At 45.4% G+C, this 26843-nt stretch overlaps 10 protein-coding genes across 10 annotated transcripts; 6 read left to right on the top strand and 4 right to left on the bottom strand.

Moving 5' to 3' along the window:
* Positions 1–160: 160 nt before the first annotated feature.
* On the bottom strand, positions 161–2733 carry I203_102419 (uncharacterized protein; the record flags this gene model as incomplete). The annotated part of the gene is made up of 4 exons (XM_065517090.1): positions 161–1621; positions 2002–2013; positions 2109–2210; positions 2272–2733. 4 exons carry the CDS (start codon positions 2731–2733, stop codon positions 161–163), a joined length of 2037 nt encoding a protein of 678 aa, XP_065373908.1.
* A 676-nt stretch (positions 2734–3409) lies between these two features.
* I203_102418 (uncharacterized protein) lies at positions 3410–4801 on the top strand (the record flags this gene model as incomplete). The annotated part of the gene is made up of 2 exons (XM_019149798.1): positions 3410–3943; positions 4283–4801. 2 exons carry the CDS (start codon positions 3410–3412, stop codon positions 4799–4801), a joined length of 1053 nt encoding a protein of 350 aa, XP_019000896.1.
* Positions 4802–5959: 1158 nt separating this feature from the next.
* Positions 5960–7952, top strand: I203_102417 (uncharacterized protein; the record flags this gene model as incomplete). Its single annotated transcript, XM_019149797.1, has 6 exons — positions 5960–6233; positions 6293–6472; positions 6594–6686; positions 6768–6841; positions 6937–7186; positions 7387–7952. 6 exons carry the CDS (start codon positions 5960–5962, stop codon positions 7950–7952), a joined length of 1437 nt encoding a protein of 478 aa, XP_019000895.1.
* An 811-nt stretch (positions 7953–8763) lies between these two features.
* I203_102416 (uncharacterized protein) lies at positions 8764–11456 on the bottom strand (the record flags this gene model as incomplete). Its single annotated transcript, XM_019149796.2, has 10 exons — positions 8764–8790; positions 8846–9070; positions 9191–9348; positions 9478–9812; positions 9872–10249; positions 10308–10331; positions 10399–10437; positions 10642–10946; positions 11053–11277; positions 11364–11456. 10 exons carry the CDS (start codon positions 11454–11456, stop codon positions 8764–8766), a joined length of 1809 nt encoding a protein of 602 aa, XP_019000894.2.
* A 1941-nt stretch (positions 11457–13397) lies between these two features.
* Positions 13398–15608, top strand: I203_102415 (uncharacterized protein; the record flags this gene model as incomplete). Its single annotated transcript, XM_019149795.1, has 10 exons — positions 13398–13469; positions 13580–13714; positions 13832–13968; positions 14035–14096; positions 14158–14261; positions 14347–14436; positions 14502–14718; positions 14845–14963; positions 15082–15304; positions 15412–15608. 10 exons carry the CDS (start codon positions 13398–13400, stop codon positions 15606–15608), a joined length of 1356 nt encoding a protein of 451 aa, XP_019000893.1.
* Positions 15609–16087: 479 nt separating this feature from the next.
* Positions 16088–16979, top strand: I203_102414 (uncharacterized protein; the record flags this gene model as incomplete). Its single annotated transcript, XM_019149794.1, has 3 exons — positions 16088–16448; positions 16506–16666; positions 16785–16979. 3 exons carry the CDS (start codon positions 16088–16090, stop codon positions 16977–16979), a joined length of 717 nt encoding a protein of 238 aa, XP_019000892.1.
* An 886-nt stretch (positions 16980–17865) lies between these two features.
* I203_102413 (60S ribosomal protein eL22) lies at positions 17866–18474 on the top strand (the record flags this gene model as incomplete). Its single annotated transcript, XM_019149793.1, has 3 exons — positions 17866–18061; positions 18202–18304; positions 18396–18474. 3 exons carry the CDS (start codon positions 17866–17868, stop codon positions 18472–18474), a joined length of 378 nt encoding a protein of 125 aa, XP_019000891.1.
* Positions 18475–19261: 787 nt separating this feature from the next.
* On the top strand, positions 19262–23070 carry I203_102412 (uncharacterized protein; the record flags this gene model as incomplete). Its single annotated transcript, XM_019149792.1, has 12 exons — positions 19262–19563; positions 19707–19859; positions 19978–20588; positions 20678–20773; positions 20855–21098; positions 21180–21369; positions 21446–21515; positions 21594–21751; positions 21824–21971; positions 22040–22361; positions 22472–22583; positions 22654–23070. 12 exons carry the CDS (start codon positions 19262–19264, stop codon positions 23068–23070), a joined length of 2823 nt encoding a protein of 940 aa, XP_019000890.1.
* Positions 23071–23420: 350 nt separating this feature from the next.
* I203_102411 (uncharacterized protein) lies at positions 23421–24654 on the bottom strand (the record flags this gene model as incomplete). Its single annotated transcript, XM_019149791.1, has 2 exons — positions 23421–24071; positions 24127–24654. 2 exons carry the CDS (start codon positions 24652–24654, stop codon positions 23421–23423), a joined length of 1179 nt encoding a protein of 392 aa, XP_019000889.1.
* Positions 24655–25532: 878 nt separating this feature from the next.
* On the bottom strand, positions 25533–26604 carry I203_102410 (uncharacterized protein; the record flags this gene model as incomplete). Its single annotated transcript, XM_065517089.1, has 4 exons — positions 25533–25920; positions 26011–26185; positions 26261–26365; positions 26451–26604. 4 exons carry the CDS (start codon positions 26602–26604, stop codon positions 25533–25535), a joined length of 822 nt encoding a protein of 273 aa, XP_065373907.1.
* Between the last annotated feature and the right edge of the window lie 239 nt (positions 26605–26843).

Raw genomic sequence — 26843 nt, 5'->3', positions numbered from 1 at the left:
ATGGTTTCGAAGATTGACACGACGTAGATTGATTTTGTTGTTTTACTGCTATTTTTCCAAGGTTATTATTGTTATTTTCACTTCTGCACCGGCTCAAGATACCGATTATCACAATCACATGCCTATATGTCGCCTCATTGACCGACAACTTCTTATACCCTTATAAAGCCATCATCTCTTCACCGTTACTAGAATCCATCAACCAACCTTCCTCTCCATTGACCTTGGTATCATTCCCGAGTTCCATCATCTCAACCTCCATACCCACCATATCAAAGGGTAATACTCCGCTCATCCAGCTCCATTGGCTCTGATCAATCTCCACTAGCGATTCTTGATTGGATTCTGATGTGTTGGTGGGAGTGATGAGTGGGTAGACAGATGTGGTTGACGGAGGTGTGCACATGCCAGAAGGAGGTCGGGTGAGGAAGTCGTTTTCGGTGAATGAGGATGAGGCAGTATCGTTGGTGAATGTAATCTGTTTGTTATGAGAGAACGACGGTCCAGCGATAACGTCAAATTCTGCCAAATCGAATGATTCGTTTGTAGGTGAAGAAGGTAATGGTATACCAGCGATATAAGAAAGATCAATCCCTTCTTCAGCTGAGATGATCCCACTGACTTGACTCGAAGTCGAAGCTTTTCTTTCCGTATTTCCACCGTATACACTCTCGCTAAATGGACTCCCCAATGCACCTTCACTGTTATTCTGGGAAGCTAACAATCCTTCCAATGCTTCGAAGAACCCGCCATCTAAACCTTCTTCACCATTTCCAGCTAACCAAGATGGACTACCGATATTGGATCCGGAAGCAGAAACGATCGATGGAATAGATTCCAGGGTATCTGATGTAGGCGAGAGGGAATCAATCGAAATCTGAGGCGAGGCAGCAAGAGTGGAGAATTGCTCGAATGAGGATGGGTCTGACAAAGCTGATGAGAGAAGGGATTCGATCGATTCTAATCCTGCCGCTGAGTCGAGGTTCGGTTGTTGAGCGAACGGATTGAACGATGATAAAGTGGATGTCGGTGTGTCATAGACTTGTCCACCGAACATACTTTTCATATCATTGGAGAAAGAGTTTGAATCAGGGTTGAACACCGGATTGAAATTGAGATTGAGCGGCGAAGGAGGAGTGAAGTTGAATATTGGTAACCTTCCACCTTCCAACACATCTACCGGGACGTTCAATATACCCGTACCCCATTCTATAGCTATCTGAGGGATGTTCTGAGCATCGAAAGGAGAAACAAATCCACCATTTGAAATCTCGCTTGAATTGGATATGGTCGATGTCAAGGACGGTGATCTGTTCATCCGTTCCCCATTTCCATTTTCCAAATGTGAGGGTTGACCATGACCGATAGATGGTGATTCATCGGAGAAGGGCAAGTTGCCGAGTGATGAGCCAAGGATGGAGCTGTTAGGCGCATTGTGGGATACTTGAGCTTGAGCTCTCTTTGGTAGACCTCGGACTTGTCGTTTGATGGGTACCAGTGAAGAGGAGAAAGGGGAAGTTTCAAGTTTGATCTGCTGAGCCCGTTTGGGTAGGGTCTGGATGGGTCGATTGGCTGATGAGGATGGGTTTCGTTTTGATCCTCGATTACGTTTGTTCTGGAACTGTATGTGGTTTACGAGTATGATGAGTCGGTGAAAGTTGAAAGGTCATAATGACGTTGAGTGAAGGAGGTAAGGTTATGGCATTTTCCACGTGGTATGGTTCGATGTTCAGGTACCAGGTTGGGTGGCAAAGCGTTTCAAGAACAATAACAGAATCAATTCACCATCAGCAAATGTACCCTTTAGTTGTGTGTATCGCGGATCAAAGTGGAGCAGAGGATGGTCAAAGCGAGTATAGAGCAGTGACGCGTGAGATGGAGGGGGTACAGTGAGAACAATAAGAACTGATCGAAGATTGAAAACGCTTGGATACCATAACCCCCTTTTAGGTGAAATTGAAAGGATATGGGTGGCAAGAGAGACGAAGGAGAATGACTTACCCAGGTTCGTACCTACGCAACAGGAAGAGAAGTCAGCTAGAGTAGCGTAAAAAGGCATAGCAAGGGAAGGAGGTATGGAAGAGCGATTCCACAAATGATTCACTCACTTGATGAGGTGTTATCCCAGCTGCCTTTGCTATTATAGCGGTCTCGGCGGCTGAGAGAATCTTGGTGCGAGAGTAGGCAGCTTCAAGGATCTTGATTGTTTGCTATCGAGAGTTAGCAATGTTAGAAAATGAGGGCTCGATGGATCAAAGAATAATTACTGACATCTGTAAAAGACGCTACTCTTTTCTTGATATCATGCTGTGCGGTACCCTTAGCATCCACTCGGTGGATTGTACTGCGTAAAGTCTGCCTTACTTGAGAGCAATACCTACTAAACTTATTTTCGAAGAGTCCGCAAAGATCCATTTCCATCTGCTTGTCGCTCAGACCACCATAAAGCTCAGCAGAGACTAATCCATGTACTGTTGCATCGTATCTGGCGAAGAACTCGTCACGTTTAGTCGTCAGATGATCTTGAATGTCCAAGGAGATGGCCCGAAACAAAGACCGATCTGCGATGATCGTTGCGTTTTCCTGGCTGGGTATGAACCAGCGCTCTTCTGGGATATGAAGGTTTGGTTTCAGACCCACGAGAGTCAATGGCCGGGCGGACGGCGGACAAGCACAACGCTGTAGTATGCTTTCGGAGACGGCTGCGATCTGTTCAAGATGACTGAAAGACATGGTGCAAGATTGTATTGAGATGGATGGTAAACAGGCGTTATGCAGTAGAAGTCATTCAAGAGGCATAGTGGTATATAAACAGCCAACACCTCGAGAGGAACAATAAAGAATGTCATCGTTTGTTGTATGGTGTGTGTGTGTCAGTGCATCAGGGTACAATCCACATACAATGTGATGGGGTGCACCATCACAACACCGTACAATGGTACAGTTTCACACCAAATATAGAAAAATCTATCTTATTGTTCTGCCAGCCATGGATTTCTCACCTATATGTGATAAGCGTCTAAAGTGTCTTTCGCGCAACCTTCGCTTCTTTCATCGACCCAACTTTGCTGAAGAGCATGACATACAACCATCTTTCGCCCATCGACCATGCTTTCCTGGAATTTCAGGAATCGTTTCTGCTATCGCTAGAAGACTCAGAGGTCAACAAACTGCAGACACATGACTTCGGCAAATTGCTGGGGGTGGTTCACCACAGCGTTCAAGAAGGGACACTAGACGCGAAAACCGCAATGATTGCGAGCGCTGTGTCAGATAACATCAAGGCGGTGTCATACCGGCTGCTACAGCTACAGGAAAGCTATGATGCATCAGTCAAAGGGTTGACCGGGGCCGTGAAGGAGCTGATGATGTGCGATGGTGAGTAGATAGATCCTGGTCTACGTTGGCAATGGCGATCACTGAATTCCCGTCTGAGATAGAACCGACAAAGAAGCGTTCCCTCATCGCTCCCTCCATTTCTTCAGTCCCCTCCCGATCCTCTAAACGTCAACGAGCACCATCCCTGTCCTCGACTCCAGCCCCCATCACACGCGTCCGCTCACCATCCTCATCGGAAGGCCCCTCAACGTCTCCCAAGAAAGGAGCGGACCAGAAAGAACCTGATCACTCAGTCGTTCGCCTCTGGTTCCTCAACCACCTTTCCAAGCCTTATCCCACTTTATCTCAGAAAGAAACTCTGGCTACTAAAGCAGGAATCACTCGGAACAAGGTTGATTCTGACCTGACTAATTTTAGAAGAAGAGCAGGATGGACTGATTTGATGAATCGATTCTGCGGAGGAGATAGGGATAAGATGAAGAGGTTGATTGAACGAGTTGAGAGTGGACGAGAGCAAAGAGAGGAAGTGCTGAAGAGTGTTCAGAGGATGAAAGATTATCTTGGGAGGAAGGAGGAAGAGAGAGTTGGTGATTGGGTTAAAGAGGTGAGTTGATGTGCTAAGCGATAACGAGGTAGCTCTTCGTGCATGGTCATTGTAGATACTTACATACTGTCCATACCATATCCCGTTATCATCGCTCTTCTTCTCTTGACAAGAGATTCTGTTCTCGAGACTGTCGAGATTTCTGCCTTCACCACCTATTCAAGTTCGAGTCTCTACGCTTTGCCTTCACCACCTAATCAAACTTTCTTTTATCCCTTCATCGTATACTCACCAGTTGTCGTGACGTTCCCTTCACCACCTATTCAATCTCTCGTATCACCGTTTACGCTTTACTACCTACCTATTGAATTGACCAAGCTAACATATCGTACCTTATAGGTTACCGCTCTCACATCATCCCTTACTTCTACTACTGGTAGTACCACGTCCACCTCCAGGTTAACATTATCCTCTTCCGACTCATCATCCACCATCTCCCACAACCGATCAATTACTTCCCTCTCGGAAGTATCCAACCTCGTCAAACCCACCGCTCGATCCCTTTCAGGCTCATCATCCACCACATCATCCTCTCTATCCGATACCTCCATGACCCTTCAACCCACTCGAAAGAGGCTCAACCCAAATGCAGAGGTATTCGTACCCAACAAACGATACGCTCCATCCGCTACCTCTTCTAGACAATCCTCCGCTGGATCGGCAAGTGAAGTCGATGCGAGATTGGTAAATCCCTACGACCCCTCTATCTGGTCCACCACCACTAGTATCCCTCTCTTACCCCATATGTCGGCTGGTACGCATAACACTTGGGCTATGCCGAGGGATGCGGGGTTCCAGCCTAGGATAAGTAGTTGGAGTAGTAATGGGAGTGTGAGCAGGGTGAGCAGGGCTTTGTGAGGTGGTCGATAGAAGTAGCATTCGTACTTGGATAATCAAGTACCACGAAGAACATCGAGATGACTGAAGATAGGGTAGTAAGAAGAATTGAAACAAAACAACATTTCATAAGAAACAAAAACACGTTGAATGGTTATTCATGGACATTTCACGATTCTGTGTATGAGGGAAAGATCGTTTGCTGTACTTTACATTCCTGATTTCCTTTTCCGTCTTCAACTTTGATATACGTTATTGCTCATCCTCTTCATATACCCATTTGGCCTTTCTTGTATCTCATATACCCACGTACCACATCTAAAATATAAATCTAAAGTAAAAACGTCTTTGTGATCAGCTTTTCCTTTTACTTGATACCCGTTTGATGATATGCCTTAGTGCTGCTGATTGCATTCTTTTGAGACTTGATTACTTCCGATAGTACCATGATGATGATAATGGCCGGTAGACCGTAATTCATATTCGATCCGATATGAGGATCCTGATATGAGGATCTGATGTAATGGTGTCTTATTTCGATTGAGATCAAATATACAGTCCAGTACAAGCCTGCTGAGATGGACAATAAGCTTAAACTGGAACAAACAGAAATATAGTACTGCCGACTCGGCCGGATAAAATGATCCCTCCACTCTAATACCCAACTGAATGAGAAAATCTATTTATAATCCGATTATCAATCCATTACATCCATCCCTCCACTCTGGTCATTTTGCACAACATTGACTAGACTACAAGCAAGGAAAGCTGAAGGAATTGACGGATGATGAAGCACGTTTCATGAGAGTGAAGCTGGAAGCAAATATGTGTACATAGCACAGCTTGTCTTACTCATTAACATCATCCAACGAAAGATTCAACTACTCATCCGAACCTATGCAACAACAGGAATATGAAATTGTATATAAGGTAGAGTGGATGGAGTGGACGAAGGACCGGAAAGACCTAGTACAAACATCTTCAAGACATCCCGTTGGATAGCACATCCTCATTCCATCACTCCGAGTAACTTATATAACCAGATTCGAACTGAAGAACCAGTATATCATCGTTGGTCAATTGCTCTCGACATCCGCTTTTCTTTTAGACGATAGTCATTATATCTTATCAATCCTCCTCCTCTTTTGCTTTTTTCACATTAACCAAATTTGAGTAGACATGACCGCCCCTCGGCCCTCTGACGAGGCGGAATCACAAGATATCGACATCGAACGAGCATCCACTACGAAATACCCACCTATCACTGCCGCGGACCCCGCGCCGTCTTCGTCTCAAACTCAGGAGAACCAACAATTCGCTTCGATAGAGAAGGATCAACCCCATCCTCAGCCGCAGCTACAGCCTCAAATACCAGGTGAAGATGATATACCTGAAGGTGGTTACGGGTGGGTAATAGTAGGCTGTCTGATGGCTATCAACGCTACGACGTGGGGTGAGTCCATCTTATCTCATCGAGAAGGGCTGGGCTAATGTTTGACCGGTATGGGGCAGGTATAAATACTACATATGGTGTATATTCATCATTTTACCTCGCGAACAATTATTTCGATGGTGGATCGACATTAAACTACGCTTGGGTGGGAGGACTGAGTGTGGCTACTTGTCTTTTATGTGGACCTCTGGCGAATGCTTTGAGCAGATGGTTGGGATTTAGAATAACTATGTTATTTGGTGTGTCCTCTCTTACTATTGTAGCTTCTGTCGCTGCCTCAGTCACGGTTCTGAGAGTGTTTCAAGCTCGGTACATGTTGAAAGTGGGATAAAGCTGATCATATATGTTCTACGCTCGTAGGTGTCGCTGGTGTTGTGCTCGGTCAATGTATGGCGGGCATATGTAAGAATTTTGGAGAGTTCTTGTTCTGTCAAGGCATCTTGTTTGGGATAGGTAAGTGGCCTGAGTGTTAGAAGGAAAGCCGAAGCGTACTACCATGCCCCACATGCTAATGGATGTCGTTTGTTGATGTAGGTCTCGGTCTTATACTCGTACCCAGTCAACCGCTATTAGCACATTGGTTCAAGAAGAGGCTGGCTCTAGCTTCGGTGAGTTGTCATTTTCGGTCAACGTCACCAGCTCTCTGTATCGCGATACCTCGTATGACACCATACACTAAATTCAAACCGTCAAAATATTATAGGGAATCGCAACCTCCGGATCAGGTCTCGGGGGCTTAATCCTCTCCAACACCACCCGGCTTGCTATCGACCGCATCGACGTGAAGTGGGCTCTGATCATCAACGGTCTCATATCCCTAGCGTGCCTTACACCAGCTGTATTACTGCTGAAAGGACGACATAAAGCTGTAGGAGCGAGACAGGCTCCGTTAGAGTTGAAGTGGATATACCACCTGGGTTTCTTATGGATATGGTTGTGGGCTGCGTTTACAAGTGAGTAAAGATACTTTCATCATTCAAAATAAATCATCATTGCAGGGTATGGTCATAATCTGGACTACATATCATCCTCCCTTATCAACGATCAACGAAGAGTCATCAAATCTTGTCCTCTCCTTCATCACATCAGAATCAATTCTATTCTGCAATAACTATAACTTAAGACCGAGATGCTGAGCCTTCGTATTTCCTAGTGATGGCCTACTTCATAGCCCTCTACTCCCTCGCCTCTTTCGCCACCTCCGCCCTGTCCCTCCCTCAATCCAAGGGCGCAGCACTTCAATCCATCCTAGCCGCAGGTCAAATGATCGGTCGACCCCTATGGGGTTATTTTCTCGACACAGGAGGGAGGATCAACCTCACCATCGTCTGTTATATCATATGTGGTCTTTCCACTTTGGCAATTTGGTTACCTGCCAAATCATTTGGTGTATTGGTTTTCTACGCTCTGATACAAGGTATGACGGGTGGAACTATTTGGTCCGTGTCTGCTCCGCTCGTCGCTAGAGTAGTGGGCGTGAAGGATTTAGCATCTGCATTGAGTATATATTGGTTGATCCTGGTCATACCCGCTCTGGTTGGACAACCTATCGCGATTGCCTTGTTGGATTATAGCCAGAGTCATTTGGGGCGACAAGGCGCGGAAGCTTATTATATCAGTATAGGGCTTTGTGGAGGGATGGCCATGGGGGCGACTTTTTTGTTGGCGGGAGCGAAGCGGTGGATACAGGGTGATTGGAAGATTTTGACGAGGACTTAGATGTTGTTAAACAGATCGGATAAATTGGAAAGTAAGGAAATTCAGGAGAATATAGAAATTAGAAGGAAGAATACATGGTTGGTCATAACACGGATTATGTCATCAAGGATGAATACGGACACTGGAAAAGGAAAGACTGTCTCAAGAACAATTAGAAGGACGATCCGTTATCGTTAAGGATATCCAAATTGGGATGTGCAACTATGTTAAAACTGTAATGAAACTGTCTTTGTACCAATTCACTTCTAAAATCGTTACGGTATGTACAGTGAGATATTTCTTCATACCATAAAATTGTTCCACACTTCTGAATCATGTCCCAGGACGTTGATTGTTTAATTGCTTCATGTATGTATCATTTATCTTTGCTGCGATCATTATCCATTGTGCGTCGTACGTCAATGGTGTACTATGACCAGCATTTCTTCTTCCTCTTCATCCCGGTACACGCATTTATAAATCACAGTGATCAATTGCCTTTTAATGTTCTACATAGCATGAATGTATATATAGTCTAGACGTACTCTTTTCCATGTTCATACCGCTGAAAGTCAATGTCAAATGGCAAAGAGAACAATGGAAGGAAATCAAGTATATGCGAGGAATGTCCATGAGAATGAATAAAGTAACATATGTCATTGAGAGGATGCAATACACAATTGGTGTACAGTCAAAATGGTAGTAACATGAGGGTATAGATCGTAAAGTCGTAAATCGTAGTGGTAATCCTATCTCTATCTTTCTTTTGATAAATGCTGTGAGCATCGTAGGCTCAGAAGACCCGATAATGATGCTAGTGAATAGATCGAGCTTAACAAGTATCGATCAAATTGTTTTTCTATTCAGGAGTATAAGTTAGTTGAGACTACCAAACGGTGCAGATCATAACCTACAGGAAAAGTCAGATCCGCCTGAGCCCACGTAGTGACATTCGCATTAGTGTAGACGTCCATGTGTCTCGCTATGTAGTCTGCAGTAGGTCGATCGGCAGGATCACATCCTATTCTTCCTTCTTCCCTTTGATACACTCTGACGTAATCTACTAACATCGTTGCAGGCCATTCGAGCTGGTTCCAGTTGACCGCCTGGAATCCATTGGACATCCCGAAGTTCACTATCTGCAAGTGTGACTGTCAGTCAGTCAAAGCTTGCTTTGGGCGATATCAACAATCCGGCAGAAACAAAAGGTTTCGCGACAAGAAGTATATGTGCCGAGCGAAACATGCAGCCTTACTCACCATATACATGGGCTCTTCAGGTATAATCCTCTGGCCGATCTGCATCGAAGGCGAAGGCCCAACAGCAGGAGGAAAGACGGTCCATGTTTTGGCTCCATCGGCTACCCAGGTGATATGACCATTGTCTCTGTTGTTCGGATCGGAAAACATCTCGACGCCTAGCGGGATGAATCAGGGTGTCAGCACGACAAGGGTTGATCACCTTGTTGCATCGTCCCACTGGGGATAATTGCTAATTCCTCTCCTCTACACCAGCTGACGATCTTGAACGGAACACCCTTACTCACCATGTATACCAAATCCACCCCCCGCTCCGTAGTACCCATTACTCTGCACATGGGTCACAGCAGAAACAGCTTCCTGGTATATTCCTCCAACATACGAGTTGAATTTGGTGATATCATCATCGTAAATCTCCGCTCCTTTTGACGAGTTCAGCCACTGATACGCTTCATCGAAGGGAGCCACCTGGAACGACTGAGATAATTCTCCTAAATTGACTGATAAGTCGATCTGACCTTCTAAAACGTCCACCTCGGGTGCACCTCTACCGTATGACTCGTCTGGACCGGGGTGATCTTCGCCTTTACATGTGCAGGCTGAGAGACGTTGACCGGGTAGGCTAGTAGAGAGATTCTGAGATAAGCTCACCTGGCAGAAGTGATAGTACGCATTACTCACTATGAGATGATACCTTCATCACTTCCTGTATTCAATGCCGCAGGAGGTCCAGTACCCTCAGCATTAGTCTGATTTTTCAATGTACCGATATCGCATGAATCGTAAGTATATGGCCAAAGTCCTTCGGTTGTTCCTCCATATCCTGCTCTTCCTAGATTCCCCATCGTCCACACACCAGGCCAGAATCCTCCTACTCTGTTATTACCAGGTAACGAAACGCGAACTTCGATATAGAAGGAATACTGGAAGCATAGTTGATTCCATGATTGGATCATACCGGATTTGAAGTTTAGGTCGTGTATCGGTTCTTGGGTCATCGTTATTACTAAGTTACCGTCTTTGGTTGTCACTGCTGAAGGGTCGTACCATTCGAAATCACTACGTTGAGGAAGCATCGTCAGCTGATTCAAAATCACGACGCAAATAGCTGACTTACCCTGTTGGCCAATAATGTATGTCGCTGAGTTACACAATAACTCAAACATCAGTTGGGTATCTCCCTACACACTCACAACGCGAGAACTCACACAGCAGTCCAGTATGGATCATCACCAGGAAAGAAGGTTCTATCATGCGCAGTGATAGGTTAGCACTTCGACAGTACTCTTCATCAATTCACTTGAGACAATGAGTGAAGCACGTCGTCTATAGCAGTACTACGATGACCTGTTGCCGCATACAAGGCGGATCACCTCCAGAAAATCGGAAGTTCGTAAAGAATATCTTTTCATATTCAACCTCGAACCCTACACAAGCTAACAATGACTCACCTCCCATCCTTGTTGAACTCATCACTCCAGACCAAGTGGTAGTCCTCCCCATCAAACCCTTTCCTATCATACGCGTCCTGAGGCGTATCTTCATCTATCAGATATGGAAAATTCGTTATCAGAGGAACTTGACCAGTCGAATTTATACCGCCCAAGTTGTACGCTCCATTCGTCTTCAGCTCGTTACCCGTATAAAAGTCTATTATGGGATATCCAGCGAAAAGAGCTATGATTCCTATGGCTAGGAGGGCTAGACAGCCGATGTTGGTAGCTCCTCGGACGGTGAATAGAGATCCTCTTTCGTGCTGTATGGAATGTAAGCTCAGCGTTACTCGTTTGGAATGAGAATCAAATACGACTCTTCATGTCATGGAGGAAAGGAGAAAGAAGAAGAAAGTGAAACCTACTCACCTTGCCATCCCTCTTCGGATCCGGATTATGCAACCAATCGTCCGCCTCTGGACTTCCATCAAATGCAGCGTATCCAACATGTTCACCTGTGCCCCACGGTCTCTGATCTCCTCCCTCTATGGGTGCTCCTGCGCCCGAGGAGCTGTCGGAGGGCGGCAAGAGGGTCGTGGTGGGTGGGACGGGCTGGGCAGATACTCGTGGCCCATAACGGCGAGAGTCCGATGGCTAGAGGAAAGGTCATAGTCATTGTCAGCATGCCACACTCTCCGTATTCAGATTTAGTCGATGAAATCAGAAGAAGTGAGACCAACAGTGCGGTGATGCGTAGAAGACGATGCTTCTGCATTTTTAGGTGGTAGGGGTGGGGGTAGAGCATCGTTCAGCGGTACAGCCTGATACGACATTGTTGAAACTTTCTATTCCTGTTAAAGACTTCCTAGTTATGATGCGAAATATTAGAATGAAAAAGCGATGCAGTGGTAAATCAACGATTATATGTGTGTTGAAGCAAATATTAGATGAGAGGACAGATCAAACGAGATGAGGAATATCGTTATATCATATGAGAGGTGGAATCTGATGGAGTTGAGAAAGGAAAGATGGTCTTGATGATCAAATGTGATACCGAAACAGGAGGAAATCCAAGAGAGAGGAAGGAAGGAAGGAAGATGATAGATGAGATATTCGACCCAAAGCAGAGGGCAGAAAGTAGAAAGTAGAAGAAAGGAAGCAAGGTGTGTGCACTGCATGTCGAGGTTGTCTTTATCGTTTAAAAAGGTCAAACGGACATCTTTCAACGCAATACACAGAATCAACATCGCACGAACCACCTTACCACTCGAGTGGTGAGTACATAGTGGTCAAAGCGTCATAGACGGTACATCCGAATAGCTACCCCGCGCATTCCCCTGACATATGTCGTCAGGGTGAAACCAACACTCAACAACCGAAGATGAAGATGGATAGCGTAGCCAAGCGATAGGAAAGGTAACAAGGCTCACGTTATTACCATTTCCTATATGATCATACGAACCTGCAATTCTTGATGTATTTGTACGTGATCTCGAGGAAAACCCATTGATTGTAGATGGCATGACCAGCTTTCGACGTTGTTCTCGTCTTTATTTGGCGGGTAGTGTAAATTGGCTCGACTGCGTTGACTAAGTGAACCGCTTGGTGCTTGATAATTCGTAGAGCAGCTCTATGACTCGTAAGTCTATCAAGAAAGTCAAATTGGTTGATAGGAACGTAACTTCATCTTTCATCCACTATCTATAGTCCCCAATCAACAATTCATGTGATGGATATTTAGACTCGAAGTCGATCCACATCTCCCTTCCTCAGCGGTGTAAAAGAGCGGATCAGCCTCCTTGTAGTATACACAAAGGACCTGCATGTTCTTTGACGATATTGCATGACGTGAAAGGTGTGTTTTTGATCTCTTCTAAACCTTTGATCATATTGATCTGTACCCAAGTGTGGATTTTCATGGCGATGTCTCGTTTGTAATTTTTAGCCGAGGTCGCCAAATGTACAATAGAGGATTGTAGATGTGGTATCTTCGAGTGTTGTACACAGCTTGCCGTATCGATTGAAGGTGTGTTTTTGTATCGTACCGGCTTCTGAGTGAATTTAGTGATATCGAATACGTTAACGGTAAGGATTCCCTATGAAACACAGCTTCGAGTTCTAAGTACTGTAAACAAATCGTGCTGTGAGGCACGGCATCTCGGTAGATTAAGCATAAAATGGTTGATTCTGCCAAATCTCTGCACAGAGCTGTGTAAGATGGGGACGACCTTGAGCAATCAACATTTCTTTCAGTTGTGAATCAAACAATGATGGAGGCGAAGCAGGAGATGAAGCTATTCGCTTGTATATCTCGTCCACAAGATTCCAAGGGTAGGAGTACGGCAGAGCGATATGAGGTATGAGAGGGTTCAATCTTCCGCTCATGACATTCGAAGAAATTTTGCTGCACCGTAAGGTCGTTAGCGTCCGTAGTATTTCTAGATCTAGTCAGATCGGGGTTGTCAATAGCAAAGAACACAGACAAAAGACTCACACATGTCCTCCACTTCAGTATACATACCACAGGATGTTCATACCTCCAAACATCTCCAGTATTTGTGAGATCGAGCCCCAACCTACCTCCACATTTCGGTGAATCCGGTCACCGTGCCTTACTCCCCGGGCCGTTAACCGGATCATCATCTCACCGTGTATCAGCAGTCAGTACATCACAGGTCAATACATATACATCCATGTCCATGTCCACCTGAAGCTATCGTAGAGTTGAGAATGTGGGTTTGGACAAGGACCAAATAGAGATACGTCTGAACAACATGTCATCTAAACCTCAATCAAAGTTATTGGCTGGGAGAGTAGCTATCGTAGGAACGGGTCATAGAGCTAGGGTGAGTGGACTGGCTTGCCATCGATAGACATTATGATCTGCGTATTTCAAGAGGGTCGTGATGAGAATGAGATACAAGATGACTGACTTGTCATGGCTTTGTTTCCAAAGCTCTACACACACTCCATCGCTGCTCGACCTCAACTTGAACTGGTCGCATTATGCGATACCAACTCTGATCGAATGGATCATCATAATGGCCTATTAAAGGAACATGGTAGACCGGAAGCTAAGAAGTATCCAGCTGTAAGTGAACTATGTCAACACCGATTCATACTAGCCTTTAGCTTGCGCTAGGAATATCAGCACAGGAAAGTGAGGAACATAGCTGATGTGTACATTCCTTTCTTTTGTGATCAACAGGAGGACTTCAACAAGATGCTCGAGAATGAGAACCTCGATATACTGGTAGTTACTACGATAGATTTCACACATGATCTATATATCGTACCGGCCGTTAAGAAGGGTATCAAAGTATTGACTGAGAAACCTATGACTACGTGAGTATAGCTCATTCTTTTTTGCCGCTGTCGAATGTGCTGATCGATGAATATCTGGGTTTGTAGCGATGTTGATAAATGTAAGAAGATCTTGTCGGCTGTAGAGGAGAATAACGGATCTGTACAAGGTGGGTTCGATACGAGTAATTTGAAGTCATGGCCGCTAACGATCCCCCGTTAATAATCTAGTTCTCTTCAACTACCGATATAACCCTGTTCACTGGAAAGTCGCCGAGGTGATTGCAGAGGGTAAGATTGGAAATGTCAAATCTGTGCATTTCGAGTGGTTACTGGTATGTTTACAGCTGTGCTGCATAGGACTGGAAGTTAAGGTACGGAAGGGTATACATTGACTGACATGTTTGGATGGATGTACAGGATACCGTACATGGTGCAGACTACTTTAGAAGATGGCACAGATACAAGGACAAATCAGGAGGTTTGATGGTTCACAAATCATCTCATCATGTATGTACTTTACCTCCTCCTCTGTTCATCCTGTGGGTGTATTGCTGACCTGTCATATTGTATAGTTCGACTTGGTCAACTTCTGGATCAATTCCAAACCTTCCTCCGTATTCGGTATGGGCGCCTTATCGTTCTACGGTACAGAGCAAGGCAAGAGATCCGGTTGGGCTAGGAACTACGATCGAGCGAGAGGGTCAAAGGAAGCTGAAGATGATCCGTTCGCGATTCATTTGGAGGATGATAAAGGATTGAAGGCTTTGTACCACGATGCTGAGCATGTCGGTGAGTACATTATCACCTCTTTCAACTGAACAACGGCTCCGTGTCTCCAGCTATCACATACCGTACTCGTACTGTAATTTGTGGTTTTGTGGTTCTATTGACTGATTTTTTACTTGTTCCTCTTAGACAACTATCACAGAGATATGAACGTCTTTGCGGATGATATTACTATCGAAGATGATATGTCTGTGTTGGTACATTACGAGAATGGTGTGAATATGACATATCACTTGACTGCGTACAGTGTGAGTTAAATCCCTTACCTGTACATCCTTCATCAGCTTCCAATCTCAGCAGCCATATGAATCCACCAGGTCTTTTTACTTTGCATGACTCGTGCTGATAGCTGGAATTTATACTTAGCCTTGGGAAGGATATAGAGTGATGTTCAACGGTGATCAAGGACGACTCGAACTCGAATGTGTAGAATCCACCCACCGAACAGCCGGTAAGAAAGGTGGTGGTGCCGAAGGTGTAGTACACGGTGAAAAGGCATTGAAGAATGAGGGTCACAACAAGATTACCTTGCAGAAGTTATGGGGTGAGAAGGAGGATGTACCCTACGTTTGGGCTACAGGTGGTCATGGTAAGTTATACATTGATCTCTTTCCATCCCCGTGTTTGTCATTTAGACCATCCCTGATATCCAAGTCACCGTGGAGACTTAGTGCTGATTGATATGATTGTTTATAGGTGGTGGTGACGAAGCGATGCTCGATCAGATCTTCGGACCCATCCCAGGCCAAGAGGATCATAAATCACCTATCAATCGATTATCTGCTGATCAGAATGACGGTGCGTTGGCCATGGCTGTCGGACTGGCCGCGAACGAAAGTTTCAAGAGCGGTAAACTGGTACAAATCAAAGAGTTGTTGGGCAGGCAATTGTAAATTTATTGATGTAACTAACTGGCTTTTGTAATGTAGGGGTGAATGAGAATTATGCATAATGGTGCTATCGTGCCGGGTAGATGAATGGAAGGAGGATACACTCTGAATGTTTGACTGTTATCATAACCCCATGAGCGGAGCTCGGGACACATGGACGGAATGGAAGGGATGAGAGATTTGACTTGTTATCGAAACGACGAAGTTACAAGCTGGACTTCAAATGCAGCAGGAGCATACGAGTCACACCCTAAATTTTCAGAATCGTTATTGCAGCAAGCTCGCTAGGTCTTGAAAGTAAGTGACCATATACGTTCCAGTCAGCTTGTACAGCGAAAGAGAATCAATCTCAAAAACCAAGCATTTACACTGTGTTCTTTGACGAGAAGAACGAACGAGAACATTTTTGATCGTGCTGGAACCAATTGGTTTAAACCTTTTCTCATCAACGAGGTTGTTGGGGTTTGTTACCATCAGTTACCATGTCGGACCACTCGGACCAAGAAGACTACGATCCGTCAAGGGACAGTCAGTTCTTCGACTGGGACGCAGCTACTTACACCGTCAGTCCCCAAGTGTGTGCCACCACCGACACAACCAATCCTGATGAGGTAGATACTATTTATCTTGTAGACCATCAGAGCACGTGTGGTTCTCTTTCAAGTGATACACAACGCAGAAAACATGATAAAAGGCCTGACCGACTCACGAGGATACACCGAACGGCGGACCGAACGATATTTCCCTCATTCGAGAATTGGTCTTCGCAGCTACCCTATTCGGAACCAGGATGGAGGATGGATACGTACCCTAGATTATCCGACGAGGAGAAACGCATATTAGGTGAGTAAAACCCAAGCCGCACGGTGCAAGCTGAAGTCGAACCTTGTCAATATGTAGGTTCACGTATTCTCGTTCCGAAAAAGAACGATACGTTCTATGAACTTTATAATCTTTGCACTGGACCGAGTCATCATCTGCTGCATCCAAAGGGTATAACCAGATCGCACCAGGGGGTGATCTCGAGGAAAACTGGCGTAGACTGGTTGACTCAGACCTGTGTGAGTATCTCTTTGCTCTCCTGTTACCGCTTCGACAACAGATCGGAAGTAGAAAAAGAGATCATGATCATCAGTTGATGTCGCAGTTGACAATGGTTCCCTATCAATGCGATGATAGACATCACGAGCGGATTGTATGGAATCGCTCAGAGGACTTCTAAGCGCTGATGACATCGATAAAATTAGGAAAATAAGAACGGAGAAGAATATTGGTGACACAGATAAGAAGAGCAGCGGGACCAAGAGAAAAACGAGAATGACTGAAGAAGAAGAATTTCAAGAAGCTGTAGCTAAGATCCACAGAGATCATTGAACAGTCTTCTTTCTTTCATTCTTTCTTTCTTGGTGGTATCCTGTGTTATGCATCCCTCGACGCGCGTAGAGATAAATATTCGAGACATGTCTAGGAATGGAATTCAATTCATTAGAAGAGAACACCATAGGTCTAAGAATCCGTTCTATGACCATTGCTTCCCTGGACCTCTATGCTGTTCTCTTAGAAATGTATACTGTTCTTTTGATAGTCTTGATTATGGGTTCCTACGAGGTTAATAAAGTATGAAAATTTGGTTTAGCTGTTGAAATGCCATTTACGTTCGTACGATGCCAGCGTCGATTTTGCAAAGTCGAGATCAAGTGACATTGTGGTCACACGTCCAAGAAATACTTTTCATCGACTCCATGCAGTTCCTTGATACGGTGATCACCTACCTACGCATAGTGGAGAACAGCATTGTAGATCGTTCATTCTGGGTACGTATGCTGCATTCGACGAGTCTATCCTGTTGATCTCTGTTCTCTCCTTTACTCGCTCGCGACCATAGAAACGCCACACTCAGCGGGGATTACGGGATTTTATACGTAGGTTGAAAGAAATTTTCTCCACACGTGGCCCATCCCAGTGACACTTTCGTTTTCGCTACTGTCGTTCATACAAATTTCGAAATTTGATCCTGTTATCTTCTTTTCTCTCTTTTCCAACCCAAAACTACTTCACATACCAAAAACAAGCACCGTTTTGCTGAAATCAGTAGACACAATGGTGCGTTTCCTCCCATCCCCTTTTCCCACATCCCTATGGTTGTTGTCGTTGTCTATGCACGTCGTATGATGGCTATATCCCACATTGGCAGCATCGCACCATCCTACTAACTCACCTAATGTTTTGTACCATGCAATGCTAATCCTCTGATCTATTTATGCAGCCTAAAGCTCCTGCCGCCTCCAAAACCGCTGCCGCTGGCAAGCCCCTCCACAAATTCTACGTTGACGCTTCCGTCCCCGTTAACGACAACGTCTTCGACCTCGCTGCTTTCGAGAAGTTCCTCCATGACAGAATCAAGGTTGATGGCAAAGCTGGTCAATTAGGTGACAAGATCCAAATTGCCAAGGAAGGTGAGTTGGAGTTGGACCGTATCATCCCACCCACCATTTGATGGTCTGAGGTTCAGATCAAATACCCTCAGTTATTTTTCGTATCGTGCCCTGTACTGCATGCAGTGTCAAATTTGACTGATTGTTTCTCCTGCAATTAGGTAACAAGCTCGTCCTCACCTCTTCTATCCCCTTCTCCAAGAGATACCTCAAGTACCTCACCAAGAAGCACCTTAAGAAGAACTCCTTCGAGAACTTCCTCCGGTAAGTTGATTGGTCCTTTCTCATGAACACTCTGTATCCTTTCATGAAGTACTCCATCTGGATTTCAGCTGACAGCGTGCCATTCTCACAGAGTCGTTGCCACCTCCAAGGACACCTACTCTCTCAGATACTTCAAGGTCGACCAAGACGAAGTTGAGGATGAAGAGTAAACGTAGTCAGCGTAGATATCTGTGTTAGAGCGAGGATGACAGAGCATGCATTTCAATGGTGCTTATATGTGATGACCGTACAGCCAACTCACTGATAGCAGTCTCACTATCGATGACTATACGAGTATACGAAAGATGCTCGCACCGCGAATATCTCCAGTTCGTGCCGGGACAGTAACAAAGGACACCAGCAATAGAGAGCATCCTGTTACAAGAGAATCTCAAACATTGCTGCGTTGATTCTCAAAAGGAGCGCAGAGCGTAATCTTACAGGACCGTGGTTGGTCCTCGTGTCGAGTGCTATCCTTCCTTGCTTGTTGAAGATCACCAAGGCCAGACGATGCAAAACTGTGTCTGCTTCATGTCCCAAATAGTCACGTGACACAAGGGTGAACCGCAGTGACGCGCAGATGGGTTGAAATCAATCATCAACCAAAGTCATACCTGGAACTCCTTTGTGAAAAGGTAGTCTATACTGCATACCATACTCCTTTCTTCTCACCTTGGTCGCTGAAAGAAGACGAACACGGAATCACTCAGAGCCCATCTTAGCATAGGACTCGTGGTGAGAAGGAAAATAAGAGATAAAGAAGGATCTGCAAAAGCATCTTCATTCCATCTCCATCAACGACGTGGAGGACGATGGTTATTGGGAATTGACCATTCGCTCTATACGTCGACTCATACTTCAACAAAACAACATATACCATCGACTTCAGTCATTGAAATCGCTCTGAGGCCACTACGCGCTCCCCCAAATCTTCGAACCCCGAGGTCTCCGCTCAACATGTCACAATCCAACCCTTTAACCCGTCGTAACCCCCTCTCAGCGCCAGTATCAGTCCCAACCACTCACCCAGTGCACGCTCAGGGCAAGCCATTTGTAGAATCAGATGCAGACACGAAACTTCGAAGTCATCTCGAAGGACCTACCGGCCCACCTTCGAACACCAATACTGCTTTTGGCGGGAAGAGAAGGGGCGGATCAGCTGGGAAGTTGGGCAAGCGGGAGTATGCGATTTTGGGAGCTATCACTTTGGCGGGGTGGTGGACTAGGATGTATAGGCTAGGCAGACCTGATAGTGTAGTGTGAGTCGGATCTCCTGCTCTCAATGAATTTGTATCCTATCCATCTTATCCTCTTGGAGATGACTTCTTTCGTCCCGTCAAACATGTTGATAACGATGATTATCTTGGTAACCAAAATACTGATCTCGCTGTTCGTGCTGCAGCTTCGACGAAGTTCACTTCGGTGGTTTCGCCACGAAATACTTGAAAAGACGGTTCTTTATGGATGTGCATCCGCCTTTGGCTAAGCTGCTCATCACACTAAGTGCTTGGATAGGTGGATTTGATGGGAATTTCGATTTCAGGGATATCGGAAAGTGAGCGACTATCCTGTTTCCACTACTCGCCGAAGTGCTTTTATACTTGGGACACTTTCAATAGAACTGCTCCTCAAGATATATGCTGCTTATACTGACTTTCTTTTGACTCGTTCAGAGACTATATCGAACCTGGTGTTCCATACATAACCATGCGATTCTTCCCCGCCTTACTCGGTCTCGCTCTTATCCCGCTTACATTCCTCACCATCATCTCCCTTCGTCTATCGCTCGCCACAGCAATTCTCGGATCACTTCTTATCGCGTTTGAGAATGCCTTAATCACTCAATCCCGATTAATCCTCTTAGACTCCTTCCTAGTATTCTTCACAGGGTTGACTACCTTGTTCTGGGTCAGATTCAGTAATCATGATTCCGAAGGACGAGCATTCACTCGTCCGTGGTGGTTCAACCTCACTCTTACCGGTCTCTCCCTGGGAGCGGTAGTGTCTTGTAAATGGGTTGGATTATTTACTATCGCAATGGTAGGATTTGGAACACTTAGACAATTATGGTTATTACTTGGAAACCTTAAAGTAACCCCACGACAATGGATTAGACATTTTGCAGCTAGAGGATTATGTCTGATTGTGGTTCCGTTAACATTCTATATGTTGATGTTCAGAATACATTTCTGGATCTTGAATGAATCTGGTGATGGGGATGGGTTCATGAGCTCAGAGTTCCAACACACCCTTCAAGGACATGGGATGGAAGATACTTTCGCTGGTGAGTCATGTCTCAGATGATGGTCATTGTCATGTACACCTAACAATGAGTGGAGAAGCTAATCGTAGTGATGGTGTCTCACTCTTCAGACGTATCACTCGGATCGAAAGTCTCTATCAGACATGTCAACACCCAAGGAGGATACTTGCATTCTCACAACCATGCTTACCCAGGTGGATCTAAACGTGAGTGATTTTAGCCCTAACACCTCTGTCGTTGCGGAACAACTCACTGTCAAGTACTGACAATGTTATTTAATCATGTAGAACAACAAATCACTCTTTACCCTCACCGAGACGATAACAACGTCTGGCGAATTGTCAACGCCTCCGCACCTGATGGTCCAGCTTCTTACCCTTGGGACGACATCCCCACCGAATGGGTGCTAACCGGTACTAAGATCCGATTGGAACATGTAATCACTGAAAAGAGATTACACTCGCATGATGTCAGACCACCAGTCAGTGAGGTCGATTTTCAAAATGAAGTGTCAGGTTATGGATTCCCAGGGTAAGTGCTAGACTCCGAGAATCAGTGTAACAACCTTCTAGTATATGCAGCAGCCAGAGCTGATCATCACATTATACGTAGCTTCGCCGGAGATGCCAATGACGATTTCGTCGTAGAGATAGCTCATCGCACGAGAGGACGAAGAGATCGAACTGCTCGACACCGATTGAAAGCTCTCAGAAGTCAATTTAGATTGAGACATGCTTTGACTGGTTGTTATCTGTTCTCTCACAAAGTGAAATTACCTGATTGGGGATTCGAACAACAAGAGGTCAGTTGACTTCAACACCTCTATAGTCTGTATGTGTGATGATAGCCACGCTAACTGTATTGGTAATTGTAATCAGGTGACATGCAATAAGAACCCAACATGGGAGAACTCCTTGTGGTACATCGAAACCAACGAACATGCACAATGTGGGTAGCATGTCCGCCTTCAGCTGGACAGAAGGTTCACTGTCAGATCGCAATAGCTGATATCACTTCCGTGCTTAGTACCATACGACGCTGATAAAGTGAACTACGAGAAACCATCATTCTTCGACAAATTCTCGGAACTCAACGCTGTGATGTGGAGGACCAATGCTGGTCTCACCGAGAGACATGCTTATGACTCCAGACCTCAGTCATGGCCTGTGCTCAGGAGAGGTATTGTGAGTATAATCTGCTAGGAAAATCCCCATTGTGTGTCGAAAGTCGAATCGCTGATCGTATGTATGCCGCAGAATTTCTGGGTCCAGAATCACCGACAAGTCTACTTACTTGGTAATCCCATGATTTGGTGGTCCAGTACTCTAGCTATTGCCGCTTATCTGGGTATCAGAGGGTTGATGGTTCTCAGAGCGAAGAGGGGATACAGGGATCTACATCAACGTGAGTGCCCTCTTAATTCATCCCAATCACATATACAACATGATGCTGATACTCAAGTTCGCTTGTAGCCAAGATAGCATTCTACGATGAAGTCTGCGCTTACCTCGTCATTTCCTGGGCACTGCATTACCTCCCCTTCTTCCTTATGCAGCGACAGCTCTTCTTACACCATTATCTCCCTGCACTGTACTTCGCCGTCCTCTTGTTCTGTACGGTATTTGATTATATCACCTCTGCTATCAGACCTCGAACTCGAATTCAAGTTGCTGCTGTCATCATGGTCTTGGCTGTTTGGTCGTGGAACCATTGGAGTCCCCTTGCGTATGCTGGACCATGGACGAAGGGGAAGTGCGAGACAGGCAAATGGTTGAAAACATGGGATTTCAGCTGGTGAGTATACATTGCTTCGCTGTATCATCAGGTAGCAGGAACGTTTGGACGCGTGAACACAAGACAATGTTGGAAAGGAGGATCTGGCTGACCTCATATCAATTGTGTAGTAACGACTTCCACGAAGATCTTGGCATGTACAAGGCCATCCCTGCCGTCCCAAGCAGCAAGATTGGAGGTGACGTTGTGCCTGAAGGGGATGCAATTACAACTACATTCGTTGTGAGCTCAGCTTTTTTTTTCTTACTGGTGACGCAGAAAATTAGCTGATCTGGTTTTTATGCACATTTAGGAGGAAGCTCCTGAACCCATCCACAACGCCTTCGAAGCCGTTGATGTACCCGCCGAAGAAAAGACTGTTGCACCTGTCGGACCTCAAAACGAAGTCCAGATGCAAGAATCAACTATCGAGGTCCCTCTTGATGGTGAGGGTGATGTAGGCAAAGCGGAAGATACCAGAGCACCAGTAGGAAACGACGCTGGTGCGCCTGCCGTTACGGACAAAGAGGTCGATGAAGGTGGTTGGCACGGCGGAGCGGACGAAGATATGAAACATGATCATGATGATCCCGAAGCTGTCAAGACGCAACCTGGTGATGCGCCGATCGGAGTAGGACAGGTAGAAGTACCGGAGATAAGGCTGGATGAAGAAGAGAAGGATAGATTGATAGATGACTTATTGAAGCATGACGAGCAGGATAATCAATAAGATGGAGCTGCAGTTTTTAACATAGCGATGATGTAGTAGTCGAGCAGTGTGAAGGAATGTACATGCATATATCGTATGGACTTTTGTTGGATCACGATATTACTCGTTCTCATCTGGTCAATCTCTTTTCGCTCAGAGATGTAAGTACGAATCATGCATTCGATAATTATCCACAATTTGTACTGTATATTGAAATGACGTTTTTATCTAGTTTTTCTGTATTTCCTGCATGCTTCATCACTTTACCGTTGATACCATACGCTATGTAACTTGATTGGTTGGTCATCGCCTCGTGCTCTCAATTTCGCAAGCCTACAAGATCGACTTGCTATTCAGTGTTCACGAGTTTACTATCGACGAGTGAAGAAGTTGGCAAAAAATTCTGGATCAGTGATATCACCATTTATCTGTTTACCCCGACCTGAGACCTTGTTATTCTTGTAGATCGAATTGCTGTTCGTTCCACTGCTGAGATTCAGTTGAAACCCTTGACCTTCCACGATTGGATTGATATGCACGGTCGTCTCAGTACCCGCACTGGCAAGTTCAGGTTCGTCGTCTACCGGTTCTTCGAAGACTGATCCTTCATCATCATCTTCGTCATACTCTTCCTTCATCTCTTGCTCTTGGGGATCAGATGCATAATCTCTTTCTGTATCCACAGGGGACTGGCCACCTTCTTGGGGCCAAACATCGTCATGAGGGATGATTCGGATTCCCAATCGTTGTTCTTCCAATCTCATTTCGGCTCTTCGACGCGCCTCAGGTGATAAATCGAGATCATCGAGATTGTAAATTTCAGGATCATCTGGAAGCTGCCCTTCATAGATTGGAGGATTAATTTCGATACCTTGACTAGCGGAAGAAGCGACACCGTCCGTACCCATTGATCGATTTCTCAAAGCGTCATGAGCGCTCAAAGCAGCCAAGACTAACTCTCGTTGATTTCCGTCCATTCCCAGCTGCGTTGAATTGGAATCCCGAATCGTATGCTTGGGGAGCTATGAAGATTGTGTCTCCAATAGATCTGCCCGCTGGCAAACCACTTGAGTTTACTTGAATACCGTCACCAGGGTTTTGACTTAGTATGTGCTCGACTACTGGTCGTCTGTGTCTCCTAGCACCAACGTTTGAGCCGTCTTCAGAACCAATTGGAGTGTCTGCAGTGCTGATTCCCGTGTGTACTGAGCTGGCGTCAGTGGATGGTGTTTCGATCCAAGGTTCAGAAGAGAGAGAAAGAGATACATCGACGTCCATTACGTCGACGAAAGATGATGTGGTCGGTGTAGCACTGCCGATTCCCGAGCTTGTGACCGTACCAGCATCCAAAGTGGCGGTGGAATCGACACTTCCTCTTCTTACGATGCCGGCAGGAATAGGGACGGAGTCAAAGACAATGTTGCCATCTCCACTGTGTTGAGCCGTTGTCACTGATGGAGGACTAGCACCTGTGGTTACGGTGTCTGCAACGGAGATGGCATCGTCCAATTCTCGAATCAACTCAAATGAAGCTTCGCTTGAAGTTTCTTCGTGACCACTATTGGGCGCAGTCGAGGCTGACGATTGATCGGTTTTACGGACCATGATGATTTATATTACGTGTTTTCTAATAGATATGCGATGAGGTTTATGATATTGGTGTGTGGATAGATCTTCATCGGGGGAGGAGATTTTACAAATGGGACGGTGACAAGCAATATATACCCTGTGATGATCACGATTGGCACCATCGCCAGAAGCTCCTCACAATGCGAAGAACAAGGGTTGGGAGAAGCTCATTCATGTATCCTTTCATCGACAGCTCCACACTTATAGAAGAACAGACCTTCGACGAGATTCAAAAGGAGTAAATAACCTCATTGCTTTTCAGCGTCTATGACTCTACGAAAGTTGTCTTTTCGTGGTCTACAATCAAGTCGGGAAAGAATGGTATGGCTTCGATGACATGCCTAGAACAGAAGCAATTTTTGATCACACACGTGTCGCAATGATTCAAATCACAGGATATATGTTCGTGGCTCCATGACGTGATATTTATTTGGATTAGAATCAAGGAAGGCAGGATAACGGTCAAAGGAAGGGAGCAGAAAGAACGTCGACTGGTCAATCAGGCTTCTTGTCTCGTGTAGGTGGATGTTATGTGAATGGAAGCGATATGGGTATCCCGATATGACCGGGAAACTACCCATGTTCACGATGCCTGGTGGAGAGAACTTCTCGCCGCAATGCCGAATGTTGCAAAGCTCAGTGTCAGGGGACGATTCGTACGCTGACGATAAGACACTACCGAGAACTGATAAAGTTGACTGAAGGACATGACGAAGACATCAGTGCTACTATGCATATCTAAATGTCGTAGAGACATGCACAGCATTTCTGATTTCTGTGTGGCAGCTTGCGGTCTCAGTCGTTAGGGCTCTCAGATATTGACATGGGTATCAAGAAGTATTGGTGGTCATTATTCATAGCATTATTCCAGAAAGTATCGCGCCTACAGTTATAGTCATCAGCCCTAATGACGCTTTTGAAAACCCTATATCGATGGGTTTACTACCATCATTCTTGCATTTCTTGGTCCTCTTCTTTCTCTGCCTCTGAGTGGGAGTTGCCGCGGCTTGAATCGTTTGCGAACTTTGCCCACCTGTCCCTGACGTGGTGAGAGGAGAAACAGCCTGGTCTGTTTCGTGTGTGGTAGTACCCCTATTCTGAGAAAGGGTCTGAATGTTGCGAGCAGGTGCGACCCCATCCTCTTGAGTCTTGGTCGGAGTGTCGATGGCCTGTCTGTTCGTCTGAGGCGAGTCATTATTGTTGGCAGTGGCTGTTGCATGTGGTCGAATTGGGATTGTGGCTCTGTCGAAAAGAAAAACCGCGGATAAGTCATCGCGCATCTGGGCAGGTAATGAATGAAGAGAGTGGTGGAAGATTATTGCATGTACTCACGCCGACAACGCATTGTTCGTACAAGACACTTGTCCGTCAGGTATCTTAACATATGTCTTCCCTAGAACGTCTAGTGCAGCGGAAGTAGAAGTGCGCCAAGCTAAATCACAGATGTTCGACCAGTAAAACAATTGATCCGACGTCTTTGCTCCAGGTTTCGAAGACCTGATGCAATCTTTCACGCAGTCAGTCTCTTGACAATCATATTCTTTGAAAAGAAGGTGGAAAGTGAAAAGGGAGTAAGGCTTACTCAGACAAAACGATAAATCCATTCCCAAAGCGTCATACCCCGCTGTTGTTATCCCATCTTGACATTGCAATTCGACTAGATCGTTCCCACTCAGACCAAAGTTTTCTGTGCAATTTGGACAGAGGAGGTCAGTGCCTTCAACATCATTGCTGTACATAGAAAGCTTAGTACGCAGGAATGCAGTGCTCACCGTGGACATTGGTCGGATAGGTGTTGCAGATGAATTCGCAGTTGCATTTGTTCAATGAGGAACATGCTGGTCTGGGTTCATCAATTCTCTGTGCCAGGAGTGGCAAGACCACATACATCACAGCCAGGATGACCAAAGATGCCTTCGAAATCATGGTAGTTGTGGAAGGTTTTGAAAAAAACGGGAAGTAGGTGAATCAACATAAGCGATTATTGCAAGCAATGTCGAATATAAATTCAAAAGTATGGCAAACTATTGGTAGGATACAGTACACGAGCTTCATTTGCCACCTCAAAAGGAGAGATCCTTTTTCTATACATCCCCAATCTTTTCTGAGCATCATGTATGGTTGAAGCACTGATAGACCCCGACAATTATATACACCAGATTCTG

Source organism: Kwoniella mangroviensis, assembly GCF_000507465.2.
Source record: "Kwoniella mangroviensis CBS 8507 chromosome 1 map unlocalized Ctg01, whole genome shotgun sequence".
Taxonomy (NCBI): Eukaryota; Fungi; Basidiomycota; class Tremellomycetes; order Tremellales; family Cryptococcaceae; genus Kwoniella; species Kwoniella mangrovensis.
This window is presented reverse-complemented; position numbering and strand designations above follow the sequence as displayed.